General features: G+C 38.2%; 1 protein-coding gene across 4 annotated transcripts in view; it reads right to left on the reverse strand.

Annotated features, from left to right (window-relative positions):
* Window positions 1-1,396: 1,396 nt before the first annotated feature.
* Window positions 1,397-20,711, reverse strand: part of LOC107672582 (neuronal PAS domain-containing protein 2-like) — a 69,574-nt gene continuing 50,259 nt past the window's right edge. For all 4 annotated transcript variants that reach the window (XM_016465838.1, XM_016465851.1, XM_016465845.1 and 1 more), the window contains 19 exons: window positions 19,212-19,366; window positions 17,785-17,876; window positions 16,490-16,579; window positions 14,263-14,386; window positions 13,565-13,678; window positions 11,384-11,502; window positions 11,153-11,235; window positions 8,918-9,024; window positions 8,547-8,694; window positions 8,015-8,096; window positions 7,003-7,129; window positions 6,802-6,905; window positions 6,063-6,134; window positions 5,290-5,448; window positions 4,992-5,156; window positions 4,711-4,901; window positions 3,706-3,795; window positions 3,329-3,539; window positions 1,397-2,797 (listed from right to left, as the gene is read on the reverse strand). In XM_016465838.1, coding sequence (XP_016321324.1) covers window positions 2,633-2,797; window positions 3,329-3,539; window positions 3,706-3,795; window positions 4,711-4,901; window positions 4,992-5,156; window positions 5,290-5,448; window positions 6,063-6,134; window positions 6,802-6,905; window positions 7,003-7,129; window positions 8,015-8,096; window positions 8,547-8,694; window positions 8,918-9,024; window positions 11,153-11,235; window positions 11,384-11,502; window positions 13,565-13,678; window positions 14,263-14,386; window positions 16,490-16,579; window positions 17,785-17,876; window positions 19,212-19,366 — 2,398 coding nt within the window. In that variant the 3' untranslated portion in view covers window positions 1,397-2,632. The remainder of the gene's footprint in view (window positions 2,798-3,328; window positions 3,540-3,705; window positions 3,796-4,710; window positions 4,902-4,991; window positions 5,157-5,289; window positions 5,449-6,062; window positions 6,135-6,801; window positions 6,906-7,002; window positions 7,130-8,014; window positions 8,097-8,546; window positions 8,695-8,917; window positions 9,025-11,152; window positions 11,236-11,383; window positions 11,503-13,564; window positions 13,679-14,262; window positions 14,387-16,489; window positions 16,580-17,784; window positions 17,877-19,211; window positions 19,367-20,711) is intronic.

The following is a 20,711-nucleotide window of genomic DNA, read 5'->3' on the forward strand; positions in this document are numbered from 1 at the left end:
AGAGAGAGCAAAGCAAAAGACATAAAGAAGGGGAAAAAGAATAAAGTGCAGTTTCCACAACCAGAGCATAATTTCACAGAGAAAGAGAAAACATTGAGACCTTTAACTCAAGAAACATTCGAGTCTTAATGTTCGAGCCTGGCTGGCAAAATATTTAATGAAAACACCGCAAATGGGCAATAAATGAAGGATGAAACAACTCATTTTGTTCGGGGGACGATGTACACTCTATATGGCCATCACAGTGGCAACTGGCATAAGTCATAACCTTTGGATTTATTTGTCCAACTCATTTTAAAATCAATGTTTTATAGCTCCTCCATCTGGTTTGTTGCTGGTCCTAGATGGTTGGAGCAGCTAATGACCACCTAGTAACCAGCTCAGACCAGCAACAGTGTTCTAAAACACATATTGGGATGGATTCGTAGGTTGAGCAACCTAAAATTTACAGTTAAATCAGATTCAAAATGTAGTTTCTCTCATGTCTAGAGAGACATAAAGAGCATTTGTGAGACCCAAAGATAATCTCAGAGCAGCAGAAGGTGATAAACTGGAGGCACCGATGCAGAACACCCTATACTCCGAAACACACCAACATCTTCCTCATCTTTTCTAGTGTGACTCCAGGGAGACAGAACAAAATGCTGAGATGAACCGGTCATGTGATTCACAAACCTTTCAAAACATTTAGAAATGGTTCAGGTGGGCTGGTTTGGGACATAAATGAGTTCTTGGGAATGGGGGATTTGATATTGTAAGGTCTGAGTATAGTTTGTAGTATCTGAACCATCTTATTTGATATATTGTGGAGATGTCACACCTGAGAGAGTCGGGGAGTTTCACACTTTCTATACATGACTGAAGAAATGTTGAGGAGATTTGCGTACAAAAATACTTTCGGTTTTCATTCAAACAGCATGCTGGCTTTTACTAAAACGAAGCATTTCTTGCTAATACAAGAAAACATACCCGACAAAACCAGAATTCTCTTCGATAAGTATAAATTACACACATTCTTGTTTTTCGATTTGCATTGCACAACATACAGAAGGGCACATGATCTTAAACTGTCTTGAACAGAATTTTCTTCGTTTTAAAAAAACAAAATAATCAGCACCAGCCTTTCAATGTGCTATGCGTGACAGGATGGAGGAAAGTGCAAGCTTGAAGTCCCAGCAAAGAAAATTTTTTAAATGATTTTCTGATTGTCACATTTTTTTTTACCTATTTGTGTGTCTGTGATTTTTCACAACATTCCAGAACATCTAACCATTTTTGCCCTTTGCCTGACACTTCCGTATCTACATCAACTCCCCAAAAATAATAATACAAAAAAAATTGTAATGGGGAAAAAATAAAATAAGTATTTTTTACTAATATTTGAGTTGTATTTGTCAAACACTTTGCCCAAGTGACAGGCAGATGAGAACATTTCCATTTCTGCAGCCCTGACATTATGATCGTCTTCAGTCATTCAACCTGCATTACTGTCTTATTTTACATCTTCATTTTTGCAGTTTAACTGCTGCGCCACTTGCACCCACCACCATAAAACAATCACAAAGTCGCTCTACTATGAAGCATAAATTAGACAAGAGCTTCATCCCTGTGTAATACTGAAACTAAATCTTAAAGCACATCTGTTGTGCTCATATTGACATCAAATCAATGTAGATTCCTGTATGGACAGGCAGACCACATGCACGTCTGAAAACTCAAAGAACTGTTTGATCAGGGAAGCCAACATGCTTCTCCTGACGAGCTATGTTTAGGACCTTAATATGAAGTAAAAAGTACTGAAATACGATGCTCCGGAACTCAATATGTGGAGAAACTCTAAGTACAGTACAGTGGATCGAGAAACAAAGAGTAACAGGGATTGAGTTGAACTCAGCAGTAGGAAAGTTTGCCCTAGTGCGAAATTGTTCTTGAATATTTGAAATATACAACGTGATTCAAGTTTCTTTACGTTAGCGTTAACATAACTACAGGAGGGGGCCGAACCTACTCTGCACGTTAACAGGAAGCCAAATGTTTTTGAAATATATTTTGGTCTTCGCTGAATTATGCCCAGCTGCTACCATCTGCACACACACATGAAATATAATGCATGAAATCAGATCATGACCGTGTATTTTTCTCCTTGTTGGTGGGGTGATTTCTCTTTTAGTTAGTATTTTAGTAGCGGTTGAGGACAGAACACATGCAGCAGAGTTTACACTCTGTCAAGGCATTACTTGATTTGTTGATTTTGTCTTATTTGTGTGTTGAAAAGTCCAGATAACTGTAACATTACAGTACCAAAAACCCTCCACGGCTTTCTGTCCTTTATGTATCGATCAAAGTGCCTGCTTGACTGCTCTGTGACCCCTGTCTCCATGATGGGTCACGTGCATGCGGGCTCCTCCTACGTATCCCAGCATCCTCTGCGTGCAGTCCAGGCCAGGCAGAGTCCTTGGGCCTTGTGGCGTTATCACCATCATTTGCTGTCATGGGAACTTTGAGGGACTTTGGCTTGGCTCGGGAACGAGCCTTCCCCTGAGTCGAGAGAGTCCCTTCCCATCATGCCTTTCAGAGCTAAACGCTCAACGCGCTTTCCCGGCAACCTCTTGGCTTTTCCTAGGTGGTGGGGCTACCGTGGGAGCATGTTTCTGTAGTCCGACAGGTTGCCGGACTGTGAGTGACGCTGCTGCTGCTGTTGTGGCTGTATGTATCCCACAGTGCTTTGCTGTGGAACGTTAGGGGTGTGGAATAAGGCCTGAGTGGGAGCACTGTGAATCAGACCCTGAGGCTGCATCTTCAAGAGAGAAAGAGAAAGGTTACCATGTTTTTGAGGCATTCATATGAATCAGACAACATGATTCAAGACAAAATGTGACCCTGGACCACAAAACCAGTCATAAGAAGCACAGGTATATTTGTAGCAATAGCCAACAATATGGGTCAAAATTATCAATTTTTCTTTTATGCCAAAAATCATTAGGATATTAAGTAAAGATCTAAAGATCATGTTCCATGAAGATATTTTTTAAATGTCCTACCATAAATATATCAAAACTTAATTTTTGATTAGTAATATGCATTGCTAAGATATATAATAATATTTAGATTTTTTCTGCACCCTCAGGTTTCCAGATTTTCAAATAGTTGTATCGCGGCCAAATATTGTCATATCCTAACAAGCCATATATCAATGGAATGTTTATTTATTTAGCTTTCAGGTGAGCTTTAAATCTCAATTTCAAAAAAATGGACGCTTATGACTGGTTTTGTGGTCCAGGGTCACATATGATTCGGAACTGTAAATCTGAATCACAATATTGTTTACCTGAAAGAACTGCTGAGGTTGTTGTAGTGGTAAACTGTGTGGGGCAGCTGACGGATGAGGTGTGTAGGTGGGCGTGGCCTGATGGGTGATGAAACTATTATGGGGGATCATGATTGGTGAGGTGAAGATGGGGGAAGGGACAAGCACAGCGTTACAGTTCACCTGCTGCACAGGGAAGGAAGGAGCCATCATCTGCTGGTCCAGAGCATATCTGTAACACACAAACATTTTTGGTCAATTTCGAATAGTATGCTAGCATACTACTTCTGTTACGGCACATATAGCAAAAGTAGTATGCTCTTCCAAATTTAGCCTATCATTGGGTCTATGACTTCAAGTTCATTTTGAATGGGGCCGTCATGCTCAAACACACTCACTTGGTTTGAACAGTTGAGCTGCATTGGGAAGACTGGGCCCCTCCATTGCTGTCTGGTACAAGCGTCTGCATTGGTTGGTTTAGTAGCAGCCTACCAATCCAAAAACACCCCATATGATATTACTGATCAGATCAGGGAACATGTTTGTTATAATTACACATTCTGTAATATTACCAAAATCAGCCAATCATGAAGCTCCCTCACTCTACCAATCAGAAAACACCTCTTATTCTGCTGTTCCCAGTAAAGTCATGGCTAAATTAGATTGTTACTACTCTATCATGGATCTACTGTAATCTATTATTTATTAGAAACAGCCAAATAATAGTTATTTTTTGCTAAAATGTTTAAAATGTCATTAGAAACTGCTATTCCAATCAGAGAAACTGTATTAAAGGGATAGTTGACCCAAAAATAAAAGTTCTGTCATTAACTGCTCACCCTCATGTCATTCCAAACCTGTAAGACCTTCGTTCATCTTCAGAACACAAATTAAGATATTTTTGATGAAATCTGTGAGCTTTCCCCGCATAGACAGCAATGCAACTAACACGTTCAAGGGCCAGAAAGGTGGTAAGGACATCATTAAAACAGTCCATGTGACATCAGTAGTTCAACTGTATTGTTATGAAGCTATGAGAATACTCTTTGTGCGCAAAGAAAATAAAAAGAATGACTTTATTTCACTTCTCTTCCGATTCAGGTGAGTATTTAATGACAGAATTTTCATTTTTGGGAATACTGTTTTGGGCTCCAAGCCTTTACTCTTTTCAACGGAGAATACTATCTCAACAGCTGCTTATAAGCACTATTTATTCATACCACACATTTAATGCTTTCCGAGTATACTTTCATTTAATACTAGGATTAAGGTTAGGATCTTGATTTTTCAAGAGTACTCAACCAAATTTTCACAATGAACATTCGTCTTGGTGTGAACAGGCCTTTGCAATGTTCTTCTGCCACAGTAAACTGTTTTTCTGTGTGTTTAAGGTGTGTTGTTACCGTAGCTGTCCATCCTGGCTGTAGTCGGTGTGTGTGTGTCTTTGGCAGTGTGTGTCGTGTTGGGTTCGGTGTCCGTGGTTGGGTGAGAACATCATTGGATTGCTATAGAAGGGTGTGGTGAGACTGGTGTGTGTCTGCATTGGAACACTGACGGCCTGCATGTGTCCAGTCTGAACCAGTCTCTGCTGGCCCTAAACACACACAAAAAAGACATCCATAACTGAATGAGTCTTCGAGTGAGTAATATTTATGTGTGTGTGTGTGTTGTGCGTAATGTGTACCTGAGCAGATGAGCTACTGGGCTGTTCTCGGAGTAGTGTGTGTGATGAATGTGAAACACAGTGTTGAGGTTTGGGCTGGGTGCTGTGTTGGGATGGCCTGCCTAGACCCTGCTGCTGCAGACCAGAACTGGCAAATTCTCCCTCTATCGGCTGCTGGAGTAACATCTGCAAACACAGAGACCCAAACATATATATTTCTTCATTTTTGTATTTTATTTTCTATGTGTGAAGTATTCTATCTGTTCCCAGTTTGCACAAATAAAGATAACATTGCATGTTTATAATTACGTGCCTGTACCTGTAGATTAGCAAGTTGTAGTTTCTCTTTAATGTCGTGCAGCTCTTGCTGTTGTGTTTTGATGTCGGCCTGTAGGATGCGTGTCCGCTCTTCTAGCTGCTCTTTCAGCTGATGCATGACGCCTAACTGAGGCTGCTGGAATCTGTACAGAGATTGTGTCTGCAACCCACATCCACACAGAACACTGAGAACACACACTCAAATATACAAAAGGAGCAAACACATAGCGCTTTTCTACCTTTTGGAAACTGTATACTTCTTTCAAATCTGGCCATTGTTTCCACTGAGCCGAATGAAGACATGACTGACTACATTATTGCATAACATTTTGAAAAGCTATTTTAGAGCTATTTTGAATGCCACTGTGAGCTGCAATGGGCAGAAGTTATAACAAATACAATTTATAGCAATCGCCCGACAGTACATTCACAAATTTTATTCAGATAATTTTATTTTAGATGGACAAAGTGGCTGCTTTTTGTATGCATGAGGACAGCATTACAGCCCTGATATTAGCAGTCCTTGGTTTAAGTCCAGCAGGTTTTTGGGACCCGTGCAAAACCATTTTAATAGCCCTAAACTGCCATTCCTGCAGCAGAAATATGTGGGAGGTTCTAGATTGGGCACCGTCACCCAGTCGACGGTAAAATGTTGACAGTCTTTCTATTCTAAGATTACAACAAACACTAAACTGTAGCTTTACTTACACATGGAGAAAAAGAAAGATAAAAGAAAAAGTGGGGAAAGAAAGAGAGCAGCTGGGAGAGACTGACCATAGTGGAATGCTGACTGCAGGAGGGGGAGAGTGACGTGGTCTCAGAGGAGCTCTGCCTCTGAATCAGGGTCTAAAACAGAGAGACAAAACATTCAGATGCACACACACACGACCATAAAGTTTGGGGGGGGGGGTCAGTAAGATTTTTTTTTTAATAGGGACATCAGTTACATGGTTTTACTTTTACATGGTGTTTGCATATAAATGTGTCTTACTGCAGCAGTGTGTGGACACAACCAATCTACAATGATGAAAATCAATTTTTGTAAATCCCAAAAAAATCTAAACATTCTCAATAATCAAAGCCGTTTTGATTTTCAGAGCAGTATGATTTCATATTGCTCAAGCCACAAGTGCTGACGGACTGTCCCGTATTAGCATTTCCTCCCTCAGCCAGTTGTACACTGATACCAACTTGTGGAAAATGGGCATCCAATGTCCCCTTTTGTAAGGAAATTATGGTTTTATTCAGCAAGGATGCTTTAAATTGAACTAACGTTAGAGTAAAGATTTTTACTTTGTTACTAAAGATCTCTATGTCACATAAATGCTGTTCTTTTGAACTTTCTATTCATCAAGTAATCCTGAGAAAAATCATCAGTTTCCACCAAAATATTAAGCAGCACAACCGTTTTCAACATGCTAATAAGATATGTTTCTTGAGGACCAAAATCAGCATATTAGAATGATTTCTGAAGGATCATGTAAGATGAAGATGAAGATGTGCAGGTTTGTACCTTTGATCCACTATGTGGCATTCTGCTGGAACTCTTCTCAGGACCAATGGAAGCAGACTGCCGTGACGACGTGCATGCTTCTGTGTACCTCACCGATGAGTTCGCTATGGAGACAGACACACACAGGCTTTCACATGATCACCTGATGTACAAGTGCACCTCATAAGTGCAGAGTGTTAGCCAAGGTGTGTTTGTACTTACACGCAGAGTCAGACAGTGCTGTGTGCGATGATTTTCTAGAACTTTGTGATGACACTGATCGAGCGCTGCTGATTCTTTCCCGTGTAGCTTCTAAAGGAGGACACATGTCCAAAAACACCTCCTGCTCCTGCACACAAAACACATTAAAGGAATAGTTCAGCCAAAAATGAACATTTGCGGTCATCCTCAATCCATCCAAGATATAGAGGAGTTTGTTTCTTCATTGGAACAGATTTGGAGAAATTTAGCATTACATCACTTGCTCACCAATGGATCATCTACAGTGAATGGGTGCCGTCAGAATGAGAGTCCAAACAGCTGAAAAAAAAAACATCACGATACTCCACACCACTCCAGTCCATCAATTAATGTCTTTTGAAGGGAAATGCTTTATGTTTGTGAGAAGGAAATCTATCATTAATGCATTTTCACTTTCAACCATCAGCAAAATCCATAATCGAAAATCCATCATAATACTTTCTCCAGAGAAAAGGATCATCCCCTGTTGTCCTCTCACATCAAAACACAGCAATATATTTGTTCAGAACTGTTTTGGACTGTTTTTGCTTGTAAATGGTGCTTGATCTGCACACATTTCTCTCGATTCAGACAAGATACATTTTTTTAATGGAGAAAGCAATATTATGGATGAGGACTGGTATTTTAGCAAGTAGCAACGGTTTGAAGTTAAAAACGTCTTAATGATAGATTTGTTTATTAAAAACAATTTTTCATAAGTGCTTCATAAGTTGTTAAGTGATGGACTGGAGTCATGTGGATTACTTGTGGATTATTGTGATGTTTTTATCAGCTGTTTGGACTCTTATTCTTACGGCACCCATTCACTGCAGAGGATCCATTGGTGAGCAAGTGATGGAATGCTACATTGCTCCAAATCTGTTCCAAAGAAGAAACAAAATCAATCTACATCTTGGGTAATCTATTTCTTAAACATGAAAAACTTATTTATTAAACAAACACCACTGTGTGTGTTTCCTGGGCATGTGTAGACCTTGATTGAGGATGTTGCCATATCAGATGAGCTTTCCTCCAATCCAATCTCTCTCCTTCTTTCTGCTCGGACTTCAGCATAGCTTTAGATAGAGAAGAAGCATTTGTTTTTACTTTTCATTCGTTTAACTCATATATTTATTGTGAAAAGCTGTAGACTGATCCTGGAATGTAGTGAATTTCTGAGAATATGCTCAATTTTGAAGGCCAAACTAAGATTTGTAGTAACACAATCTAACCACTAGATAGAAACATAAGTTAAACAAAAACAACAGATACTGTAAAACACTTAATTAATTGTGCTGACTAGTTCAAGAATATTAACTACTCTTGAAGTAGTTATGAACAGGCATTTACACACAGATATCTGTAAGTTACAAATATTATTAATCCTAAAATATTTGAAAAAGCTTGAATGTGCTTGTGTGAGCATTTATTTAAAGTAGTTTTTTGTTTTATATACATATAAATGAGAGTGTGGCATGCACATTCTTTCCATATACATGGATAAATAATGATTGTGTGCATTTTACCTGACCACACTGTGTGTACAGACGATAAACTCTGGTTTGGAGTTCCACTGGTGGTATGTGATGTAATAGTGTGTCTGTAGCCAGATCCACTGCTGCCCTTTAGTCAGAAATCGATAGTAACAAGATTTTCCTTTCCCACACTGCATCACTGCAATACACACATGCGCGCACACACACACACACACACACACACAAGATCAGTAGTATCTAAAAATGATTTGAAAGCTTCTTACAGGGTCTTTCATCTTTCCTGGTAGGGGCATTTTCAGCTCCTCTGTGATTCACACAAACAGAACAAAATTTCCGAGACAGTATACTGACCTAGTTTTTAAAGAGAGAGAGAGAAGGAGCGAGAGCGATATAACACTCACATTGTTTATGACACTGTGCAATCAGCTCCAGGTCGTCCACATGGTAGTAATCGTAACCCGAAGTCCCTAAAACCTCAAACGGCAGGTACCCAATGATAGGAGAGGCCCTGTGAACACACACACACACACACACACACACACACACACTCAGTACATCTACTCATACTACGCTTCTACTGAGCTGCTACCAGCGCATGCACAATTTCAAGTATTGGCCCATTTTACAAAACAAGAACTCAGTCTTATATATGTACTTTAACACCCATTAAATTGGCAGTGCACTAAAGGAATGAATCATGGGGGCTCGGATGAACCTGCAGACACTCATCACCATGGGAACCACTGAAATAAGAAAGATGGGTATCCATAGCCTGCCTGAGTCATGTATGTGTCTGTGTGTAAATAAAGAGACACGTTAAGATTCTCCATGGCTACAATTACTTAATCAAAAATATAGTAAAACAGTAATACTTTGAAATATTATTTTAATTTAAAATAACTGTTAATCTATTTTAAATAAATGTAATTTTCTTGTAGTATAAAAATACTTCCCAAAAAAAAAAAAAAAATCTTACTGACCCCAAACTTTAGAATGGTTATTATATTTTTTATGGTAATAATATATATAAAACATACAAACATTAAAAATACACACACACACCAGGGGAGTTTCCTCTGAGGAGGCAAGGGAGGCAGTGCCTCCTAAAAATACTAAATGAGAAAAAAAAAATAGTAGTACAAAACTAAAACAATACCAATATTACAAAATATAACATTAAAAAAGTGTATAAATCACACGTTTTTCAAAAGAAACATTGTCTAACAGCGACACCAGCAGGTAAAGTTACAGTGGGAGTCGGCGTCTCTTTCGCCTCCCCTGAGCCCATTGAGTTTTAACAGACCCCCTATGGTGTGTCATAAGTTTGGAGGGGGGTAACTGAGAATGAATGGGGGGAAGTCACATGAGAGGAGGCAATGCCTCCATCGCGATATGATTGGATATGACTGGTTAGTTCAGCTGTGATTGGTTCATGCGATAAATCCCACCTCTTGAGAACAATATAATGGCGGTAATGGGAAGACTAATTGAAAAAACGAATGAAAAAAAGTAAACAATTCAAGTAAAAACTAAAAAAAGTAAAAACTAATTTAAAAAAGTAAACAATTCAACACACTTAAGATATTAACCACTTTGTTGATCTGTGGGCGTTTTAGTGAGTAATCAGCCTGGTGAAATTTATTTTGTCTGTGACCAATATTTACTGAGCTTTGATGACAGATGATCCGAAAAAATAAAAAATAGAAAAATATTAAAAAGCATAGCTGAACATAAGTTCACAAATAAAATATATTGTTTAAATTGTTACTGCCTTGAGTTATTATTTTACAATACATGTAAAATGCTTAAAAACACTAACTTGATGAGATTCATGCTTGGCTTTAATAAATAGAATATTGATTACATTGTTAATGTAAAAATATAAAATAGATTTTTTTTCTGATACTTCTGTAATATTTATTTAACCAAGGAAATGTGACTGGGACATGAATTTACATTTGACAGAGACAGTAAACCATTTGTACATTTTATAGGTTGATTTCCCAATGTAAACAGTGTTTCAAAACACTTTTCTTAACCGGCTTGACACAGCAACACTGGTTCAACCAATAGCATGATTTTGGGTACGGGACTATCTGTATGACTGAGCATGAAAAACACAGGGAGTATTTGGGAAACCTGTTTGAAAACCACAATATTTTGAGTGAGTGATGTAGAAATTACACGCTTCTCCTTCAAAAGAGAGAGTTTGACGAGACAGCTCGAATGTCCAATTATAGCGCTGTAGGGAACAGGAACATCCAGTACTCGCACACACACGGTTATGTAACTCTCTGGGGGTCACAAATGCCTCCTGAGTAAATCATCTCTATGCTGAAATTTATGAATGGCCACAGCAGAATAAAAACATCATATTAAAATACGAGTGTGAGAACTGATTCAAGCACACGCACATCTGATGACATCGCTAACCCTCGCAGCCGTGCGTGGGACAGCGGAAAGTCTGCATTAGCAGATGTAAGTGGGTCAGCAACTGATGAATGAATGAATCAAACAAATGACATAATCAGAAGGAGTCATGATTCAAATGGACGTAAATGAGTGTTGCATAAAAGACCATGCAGAATCACAACATCAGAGGAGTCGTTTGCATAATGAAGCAGCATTTGACTCACCTATGATCTAAGAAGAGAAATTTCCATTCCAGGCTGTGTCTTGATGTGAATTCATCACACACATCCTCCACGTTGCACAGATCCTTTAACACACACACAGACAATAAATCTGTCCTTCCTTTGACATAAAGATGAAAGCAAGCAGAATGTGAGCACTGATTTGTGAGCATTGATTTTTAAGTGCATGTAATCAGTGTGTTTGTGTGTATGTGGTGGTGGTTCCTCTGTTACCTTTAGGAACTGAGGGGTCACGAGTCTCACTGTGGCTACGAGACAGATCTGCTCCTCTAGTGAGGACTGCAGCGTGCGTGGGAACGCCAGCTCATAACCGTTACTTGAGGACAGAGGCACTGTGACACACAGAAAACATGTTCTGTTTAAAAAAAACCTACAATGACCAAATTTTAGAGATCAAGTATTATTAAAATTTATTTTTTCTTTCTATTTTTTTTTAAATTGCCATTTTGATTTATTATTATTTTTATTATGTTCATCTTAATATGTCTATCTGCACAGTCTAAGAAGCTGAAATTGTATTCTTTCTAAAACTGTGTATGTGACAAATACAAATCTTGAAGAAAAGTAAAAATAAATAAAAATATAATGTAGTTTTTAATTATATTTAAAATGTAATTATATTTCAAATTTAGTAAAATAATAAAATGTTTGTAAAACTATATATATATATATATATATATATATATATATATATATATATATATATATATATATATATATAAACAAAAAGTTCAAATCTATTTACATATTTACTGACTCTGTCAAGACTTACTGATATAAAAATAATAATTAAACTTTATTTGGAGCACTACTTGTGTACAATGCACATTTCTTAATATTACGTCTAAAATGTGTTTCAAGGTCACTGTTGATGAGGATTATAGGTTGTCAGTTCATGTTTTACTCCTTAATCGCGTTCTGTAAAAACATAATTCACTAAAATACGGGAATGACAACCGCATTCAACAACCGCATTAACTCCACACATTCAATTCTACGCAGTGTGTACGGAACCGAACTGAACAACTAGCTGTTAATGACGTATTTAAACTTGCATCAGAAATGTGTCTTAGTCTGTATGTGAGATGCAAGAAAATAAAAGTGAAATAAGTCTTAACCTTAGCACATTTTGACACGGGGCTAGTTGCGCTCCCAAGCCCTGCGGTAAAGTGTCAGTGTTGCCAGATCTTCATAGACAAAAAAACAACAACAAACAAGGCCAAGCACAAAAAACACCCAAATGCTTTATGTTTTATAACACCAAAAAAAAAAACATTTATCTCATATCTGCAACAGACCACTTTATTAACTCCATTAAGTGCCTAGCTTTATGAGCTAAGACCAAACAACATGCCTAAAAACACCTGTAAATATGAGGACATGGCAAAACGGCAAGACAGCGCTCTCTTAAGCAGCCTCCGGAGCATAAACAAAACACAGCATGTCTATGAGCATTAAAATAGATTAGTTTAGTTAAAATCGATGGACAAAAAAAAGACTTTAGCCGAAAAATGGCAGATACCAAATGGCTAAATTCTTATTCACTCCCGCAAGACGCCAAAATGTTTCTATGGTTACAAATGCGGGAGTGACTGCTGTTCCGTACACACACGGAACGATAATTTACGGGACTCACTCCCGCATTTAATGCGGCTGTCACTCCTGAAACTTGCAGTGTGTACGTGGCCATTGATCTTTAAATGCAAGATATTTGAAGTGTACCTAAAGTATATTTGCAATAGTTCCACTTTAGCATAAACAAATATATTTCAGTATATCTTTAGTACGTCAGCACTACTTCCGCACAATTAAAGTACAATTGAGTGTAAAGGGTATTTTATTTTTCGAATATAAAGGGTATTTTTATTAGGCACATAAAAATGTAAATGTATCTGTAGTATACTTAGCATTTCAAATACATTTTAGTACATTTATTTTTCACTAGGGAATTCAAGTATATTTGAATTATTTTATACTAAACAAATAAGATAGTAAATAATAAAGTATTTAAATTTATTGCAAATAAGTGTTTACAAAGAACTAGCATAGTTCTGGCCATGGCTTGAATGTTTCCTGTCTATTTCAATTCCAAGATTCTTCTCATTTTCACATTTCCTATTAGCAAAGATGTAACCTCACAATGACATTCTACATGCAAATGAGGAAACGGACCAATAATTCCAACATAGGCAAATGCCTCCTCCTCATGAAATCTCTTCCTCAACCAAATGCACAGAAAGAAAAACAAATGCGTGTTCATTCCAAATGCTTGTTATCACAGCTGAAGTTTACTTCTAGAATCACATAATAAAAAATGTATCTATCCATCAATTATTAGTGTCTCTGTTTGTTACATGTGGCTGGGAGTACTAAAAGTGACAAATAAAAACCCACCGTTATTATGAAACTTGAAATCTCCAACAAATTTGACATATTCGTACGTGGGCGGCTCTTTTGGGTCAATGTTTCCCCTTGCTAAATGACAGCAGAACTCGACGCGTGTCTCATCTGAATGAAAGAAAGAAAAGAAAAAGAGTGCACAGGGAAAGGAAAGAGACTATTAGCAGCTGATATAACAGGAATTCGGTTTGTCAGATGAATACACAAGGTTGAGGCTAATGTTCTATTATGGCTGTGGCTCCAGTGTGACTTTGATGATTATCCTAAAATAGAGTACAATGACCTGACTGACTGTACAACAGTCTCTATGTGTGTGTGTTTGTGCACAAGCGAGTGTGACCAGTGAAACAGAGGTGGTTCTGTTGATCGAATAAGATAAATAATCAACAGTGACTGTTTTTTCAACCAGTATTATTATCTCTCAGTATTGGTGACCGTGTGTGTGTGTTTTAAGGATTGGGGTCAGGGTAAGAGATGTATGTGGGATTATCAGAGTGTTGTAACAGATAATCTGTGTTACACTGTACGCACTGAGCCTCTATAATTAGCCATTAGTGTAATCATAGAGCACACTACAGCCTGCCACTAAGACAGCACGCACTCAGAGCATACTGCATACATCTGTGTGTGCGAGTGTGTGTGATAGATTGTGTGTTGATCTGTGCATGCATGTATACTGTATGTATACTCACTGCTGTTGAGTAGGTCCACAGCAGAAGGCTCTGTCAACAGCATGTGTGATGACAGAAGTTTATACACCTCTCCATGTTCTCGTTCTGGCAGGAAGTTCAAAATGTTCTGGTCCACCATATCTGACTGAGACACAGCAGTATCCATGACAACGTCACTCCTTGCTCTCTTTCATTAGTGCTACACAATGCACTACATTTCCCACAATATTAAGCACTTACGTACAACATAATTTCACAAGAAATCTAACACTTTTCACATATCATTTTTTAAAATAATTTTAAATAGTAACATTATTATTAAAAGTAGTAGTAGCATTAGCAGCAGTAGTATTTATGGTTATCAATTAAAATTACACCATCAAAATAAACCACCTTGTGGCAGTGTTGCTACTAAAACTAAATCTATTAAAAATAGCTTTCGGTAATGGATCCTTTTCACATTTTCAGGTTTCTCAAAAGCAGAAGATGTCATAGTTGGGTAACTTCTATAGAGGTTAACTGTAGACTACATCAAATATGTTTTTTTTTTTGCATTTCCATTTGTAATTGAGGCAAAGGTAATAAAATACCAATTATAGTGTCATAAATGTACATTGTCACGCCCCTGGACTCTATCTGTGTGTTTTCCTCCCCCCACGTGCTCCATGACCCAGTTTTCCCTCGTGTTCAATTATGATCATTTGTTCCAGGTGTTTCCAGTTAATTTCCTTGATTAGTCCCATTCCTTTAACCCTGTGTTTTCCTAAGTCTAGCGTCTGGTATTGAATGTTCGTCTTTCCCCGCTACGTGTGTGTTCCTGGTTCCTTGGATGTTTATTAAAGTCTGTTCGTTTTAAGTTTACTCCACGTCTCCTCGTTCCTCGCTCCGTGCTCCTCACAGTAGCGATCGTGACAGAATACCAGACCGAAACAGTTACCTCTGTGTGTTCCCTTCGATTTTGTTTCCGTTTTTGCTCAGTGTTTTGTTTCCGTAGTGTTCCCTTAAGGATCCCCACGCCCACCCTGAATACCTCCTCCTCCTGCTGGAGCAGGGGGAAAAATCGCTCGAGGGCCACACCAGACTGTTCCTGGTCCTCGCCAACCTCTCCAGCTACCCGGACGACGCGCTCTGTGCGTTCTATGACGCCAGTCTAAACCCTCCTCGTTCCTCTCTCCGTGCTCCTCACAGTAGCGATCGTGACATAGATAAGTGTTTTTTTAATGAAAATGATAAATGTGAAATAGGTCCGTTTGAATAAAGCTGAAATCAATTAGAAATGGTGCCAACTAACTGAAATACATAAGCTAAAATGACTAAAACTCATTAAATCTCAATCACACATCAAATACTATGTAAAACTAATAAAAACTAAATGACTGAAACCATATCAAATACTATTCAAAATATTAATAAATACTATAATAGTACAAAAAGAATTCTAAAACTGCCTTGTGGATAGAGGCAGCTTTCTGCTGTTATAGGAGCTAGTAGTTCCATCCAACCCAACCACCATCTCAAGAAAATCTTAAGAGTATTAGCACAATCTGAGTAGATCCATAATGGCTACATGGCCTTCAGTGCCACCTGAGTTCAGCTTGTTCTGTTCCTCAATACCAAGGGTCTGCTAAGCCCTCATCTCTGCTTAATAAGGCCAAAGGTCAAGGTGGGTTTGACGGTTATGAAAGTATCCATCAGTATCATCCAACCGCATTTGTAACTCACACACAGCAGGAACCGGAATAAAGGTAAAGTTTGGAAGCAAATCTCATTAGACTGGCAGCATGTGATCACACAATGAATGGAATTTGACGCATTTGCAGCATTAAGAAGAGAGGAACATTGATTCAGGTTTATGAAATAGGCTTTTTTTCTGTAATAAGTGAAACCACTTAACTGCCAATAACCTTCCACTACAGTTGGGGGTATATTTTTCAGACAATTTCAGAAAAATATTCCATGAGCCATAGCACTTGATATTTCATGATTTTTAGATACTGTACAAATACAATTGAAGGTCTAAAAAAAATTTGAAGCATTTCCTAAGGACTGTTGTCAACAGCCTACAGAAAACCTGCTGTGTGTGGGCTGCCTTATCTAAGTTTAGAAAAACATGACAATTATATTACTAATCCGACTAGTTTGTCAGACTAGTCATGGCATTCTCAGAGGTAAAGTAAAGCATGAAATCAAGTCCTCTTGGATACACTGGATTGGGGTTTATTGCATTGGAATCCCATCCCTCACTTACCGGTAGATGACCAATGAGAGACGAGACACTGTCAGATACATATATGATGTTCCCATCTGTGGTAAGAGCTATTAGGAAACCATCCAATGCCTGTCATAACACAAAAAAAATTCCATTATGAATCTGCAGAAATTCTCATAATATACTGATGACAATGTTACTTTTGTTATTTAAGAAATAGTTTATCTAAAAATGAAAATTCCGTCAGTATTGAATCATCAGTCATTATTCAGTGAACTGGAAGAGGTGGAGGTACTGGTCTGCTTATCTCTAATGATTGGAAATGTAATCCTTTACCATCTCTGAGTATCAACAGCTCCTTTGAATCACATTCAGCCACTATTACCCACCCTCTTAAAATCCATTTTATAGTTGTTTATCGACCCCCAGGACCACTAGGTAACTTCGTGGAAGAATTAGATGTGCTGCTCTCAAACTTTCCTGAGGATGGTACTCCCCTAGTTATGCTTGGAGACTTCAACATCCACCTAGATAAACCTCAGGCTGCATACTTCCACACTCTGCTTGCTTCTTTTGATCTCAAGCGAGTATTAACTACGGCTACTCACAAATCAGGCAACCAACTGGACCTTATTTACACACGACACTGCTCCACTGATCATGTGCTCGTTACTCCACTGCACACCTCGGATCACTTCCTCCTCACTCTTAACCTCAACATGGTTCCTGACACAACACATACCCCTACACATGTCACTTTTCGACGTAACCTACGCTCTCTCTCACCCTCCCGGCTATCTGCTATGGTTTCATCTTTGCTTCCTTCTCCTGAACAGTTATCATCTCTTGATGTTAACCGTGCTACTGATACTTTCTGCTCCACTCTTACGTCTTGTTTAGACACTGTCTGCCCCTTGTCTTCCAGGCCAGCTCGTATCACCTCTTCTGCCCCTTGGCTATCTGATGTTCTCCGTGAGTATCGTTCTAAGCTCAGAGCTGCAAAGAGAGTATGGCGCAAATCACAAAATCCTACTGACTAGTGTTGTCACCAAAATTTCAGTATTCGGTACCGATACCAGTGAAAATCCACGGTTCTCCTACATGATTGAAGTTAAACTTACATGAGTTTCCTTTGTTTGTAATGTTTCTTTTTAAGTGGTCTCCACAGTAATGCCTGAAGCAGGGCTATAAGGCATCTCATAGCCTCGCTAAATACATAATGTGTTGACAGCAAGGTACTTAAGAAATACAGCTGGAGTGTGGTGTATTCCCACAGGGCAACAGAGAAACTGAAGGTTGATGAAGCAGATATGACGGTTACAAGATTCCTTTACCTCCAGCATTAACTGGGTGAATTCCTCGTTGCTGAGGAAAGAAGGCTTCCAGTCCTGCCGGACCTCACAGGATTCTGTTTGCGCTGTGATCTCTGGAAAACATCAAACAGTGGGAAAATGTTGTGAGAGCTTGATTGTGGAATGACTGAGAAAGGAATTGTGTGGACTAACAGGCTTGGATGGAATGGGTGAAAATGAAAAGAAATTTCAATCAAACAGTAAGGAAGTTGGAAACGGCACTGGGATTGTTTATAGGAGCAGTGAAATCTGCTGCCAGTAAATGTTCTGCCGATGGCCTGACAACTGTGCCCTGGATTCAGACAGGAAATGGAACTGTGCCCATCACACAGCAGCTCCTAACACACAAAGGTGTTAGAAGTGATACTCCTAGGAGCTTGAAGAAGTTAGCTCCTCTCACCAATGCAAAAATAAATGATTCTGTTTTAATCAAAGTCCAAAATATGTGTAAACCCTGGCATTAGCTAAATAAAACGCAGTCAAAGTTTAAATCAATTGTGGCACTGATAATACAAACCGATCTGAATAAAATCAAACCATCTACCAAACAAAACATCTGCAACTCGCTTGTCTTCTAATGAGGTTTACCTCTCTGGAAAATCAAGTTTATCTGAATGAAGGTTTTTTTTTTCCTCTCTAGAACTGCATGCGACCACATATATGCAGAATATTCCTTGCACATACAAATATGAGGAACAAAATGTGACCATAGACCACAAAACCAGTCATAAGAAGCACAGGTATATTTGTAGCAATAGCCAAAAATACATTATATGGGTCAAAATCATCGATTTTCCTTTTATGCCAAAAATCATTAGGATATTAAGTAAAGATCATGTTCCATGAAGATATTTTGTAAATTTCCTACCGTAAATATATCAAAACTTAATTTCTGATTAGTAATATGCATTGCTAAGAACTTCATTCGGACAGCTTTAAAGGCAATTTTCTCAATATTTTTATTTTTTGCACCCAGATTCCAGATTTTCAATCTGTATAGTTGTATCTCGGCCAAATATTGTCATATCCTAACAAACCATACATCAATGGAAAGCTTATTTATTCAGCTTTCAGATGATGTATGAATCTCAATTTCGAAAAATGGACCCTTATGACAGGTTTTGTGGTCCAGGGTCACAAATCATGATTCACGACTTCAGGTGCCGTTTTACTGAGAGATGATGTTTTGAGAGAGAGTTGAATATAATTCTTTTTTTTTTTTTTTATCATTTGTTGAAATATCCAAAATAAATAATATTAGATAATATTAGCACATAAAAAGGCAATGAGAGTGAAACATGGGAGGTTGGGAGAAGAAATTTGACAAGTGTTAGGCGCCAACATAAATGTCCTTCAAACTACATTTATTTTTCCATCTGGTTTTATTTAATGTGACCTTTCTCCCTCACCTTTCTGTTTCTGCAGGAAGTCAATGGTTCTCTGCAGGATGGTGGATTTGTCCATCTTGCGAGGGTGACCTTGACCCTGCAGCATTGTACACAGCTCTTTAATGAGAACATTGAACTGGTCTCTTCTCTTCTTCTCTGATTTATTACGGGATGCCCTGCAGAGAAAGTGAGAGAGAGAGACAGACAAAAAGCATGCGTTGAAAATAAATTGACATATGCTGACTACACACAAACATATAAAATGGATTAAAATCGTTTTTAATGACATAGTTTTAATGATAATTCTGCTTTGAAAGTACAAGAAGGCATCTTCGAAAAGAAAACGTCTGAATGGGATGATGGTGTTTGTGTATGATTTCTAATGAGAATCCCAGATAACTAATGCAATACAAACACATGTCTACTACACTCTCTTATATGCTACAACAATTTTACAAATTTCAATTCAATTACAGCTGAGGATAATGGGTTATATAAAGTCTCCAAATGAAAGATTACTATAGGGTGTAAACGCTCTCTTATTTCAGACATTCCTGACACTTGGGAAACATTACCTAATGAGTACAATTGCAAACACCTGTGCTGGTAACAGTCCTTCTGTGGTGCAAAACGTCATGCAAACTGACAAAAATGAGTAAAAGCAAAACAGTACTAAAATTATGGTATATACAGTATCTCACAGAAGTGAGTACACCCCTCACATTTTTGTAAATATTGTATTATATCTTTTCATGTGACACGTCGACTAAACGGTACAGCTCCTAATAGTCGACACTGAAAACAATAGTCGATTACACGACAGAAACCCCCCCCCCAAAAAAAACGGGTTTTATCATTTTAAATAACAAGTTAAAATAAAACGTTTGAAAAATAATACATAATTTTTTTTAAGTTTATCTGGGTGGAAACTACATTTTTACCTCAGACCTCACATGCGTTTTCTTCGTGTCAGTTGCGGCGAGTTCAAAAATGACCATGCGAAAGACGAGAAGGTGTGGGATTATTTTGAATTAGAAGGAAACGGAAAAGTTTTGAGTAAACTGTGTAATGTCAAACTGTCTTACAATAACTCTACTGGAGCGATGCGTAATCATATTCAATACAGGCATGTAGGCGTTAGCTTAGAGCAGTGGTTCTCAACCCGTGGCCCGTCACGAATTCAAATGCAGCCCACCATGCTGAACACAATTTAAAAAAAATACTTTCAGTTTTACAATTCATTTTAGTTTTCAGAACTCTTCAGCTGCGCTGACGGCAAGCATGCTGCTGGACACTAAACACCGTCGAGCCGCTCAAATGATGATAACGCGAGGCAAGTGTGCGGCAAGCGGAATTCATTGAGGGATTTGACAGTGTGATTCATAGATTAAGTATTTAAAATATAGGCTATTTCAAATATCGCACGCACAGAGGGTTTTTTTTCTTGCCATCTTTAGGGGGTTTCTTGCTTTTAGACTAGTCGACTAGTCGGATACAAAACTTTAGTTTAAACGACAGTCA

The sequence above is a fragment of the Sinocyclocheilus anshuiensis genome, unplaced genomic scaffold, assembly GCF_001515605.1.
Source record: "Sinocyclocheilus anshuiensis isolate Anshui unplaced genomic scaffold, SAMN03320099.WGS_v1.1 scaffold681, whole genome shotgun sequence".
In the NCBI taxonomy this organism is placed as follows: Eukaryota; Metazoa; Chordata; class Actinopteri; order Cypriniformes; family Cyprinidae; genus Sinocyclocheilus; species Sinocyclocheilus anshuiensis.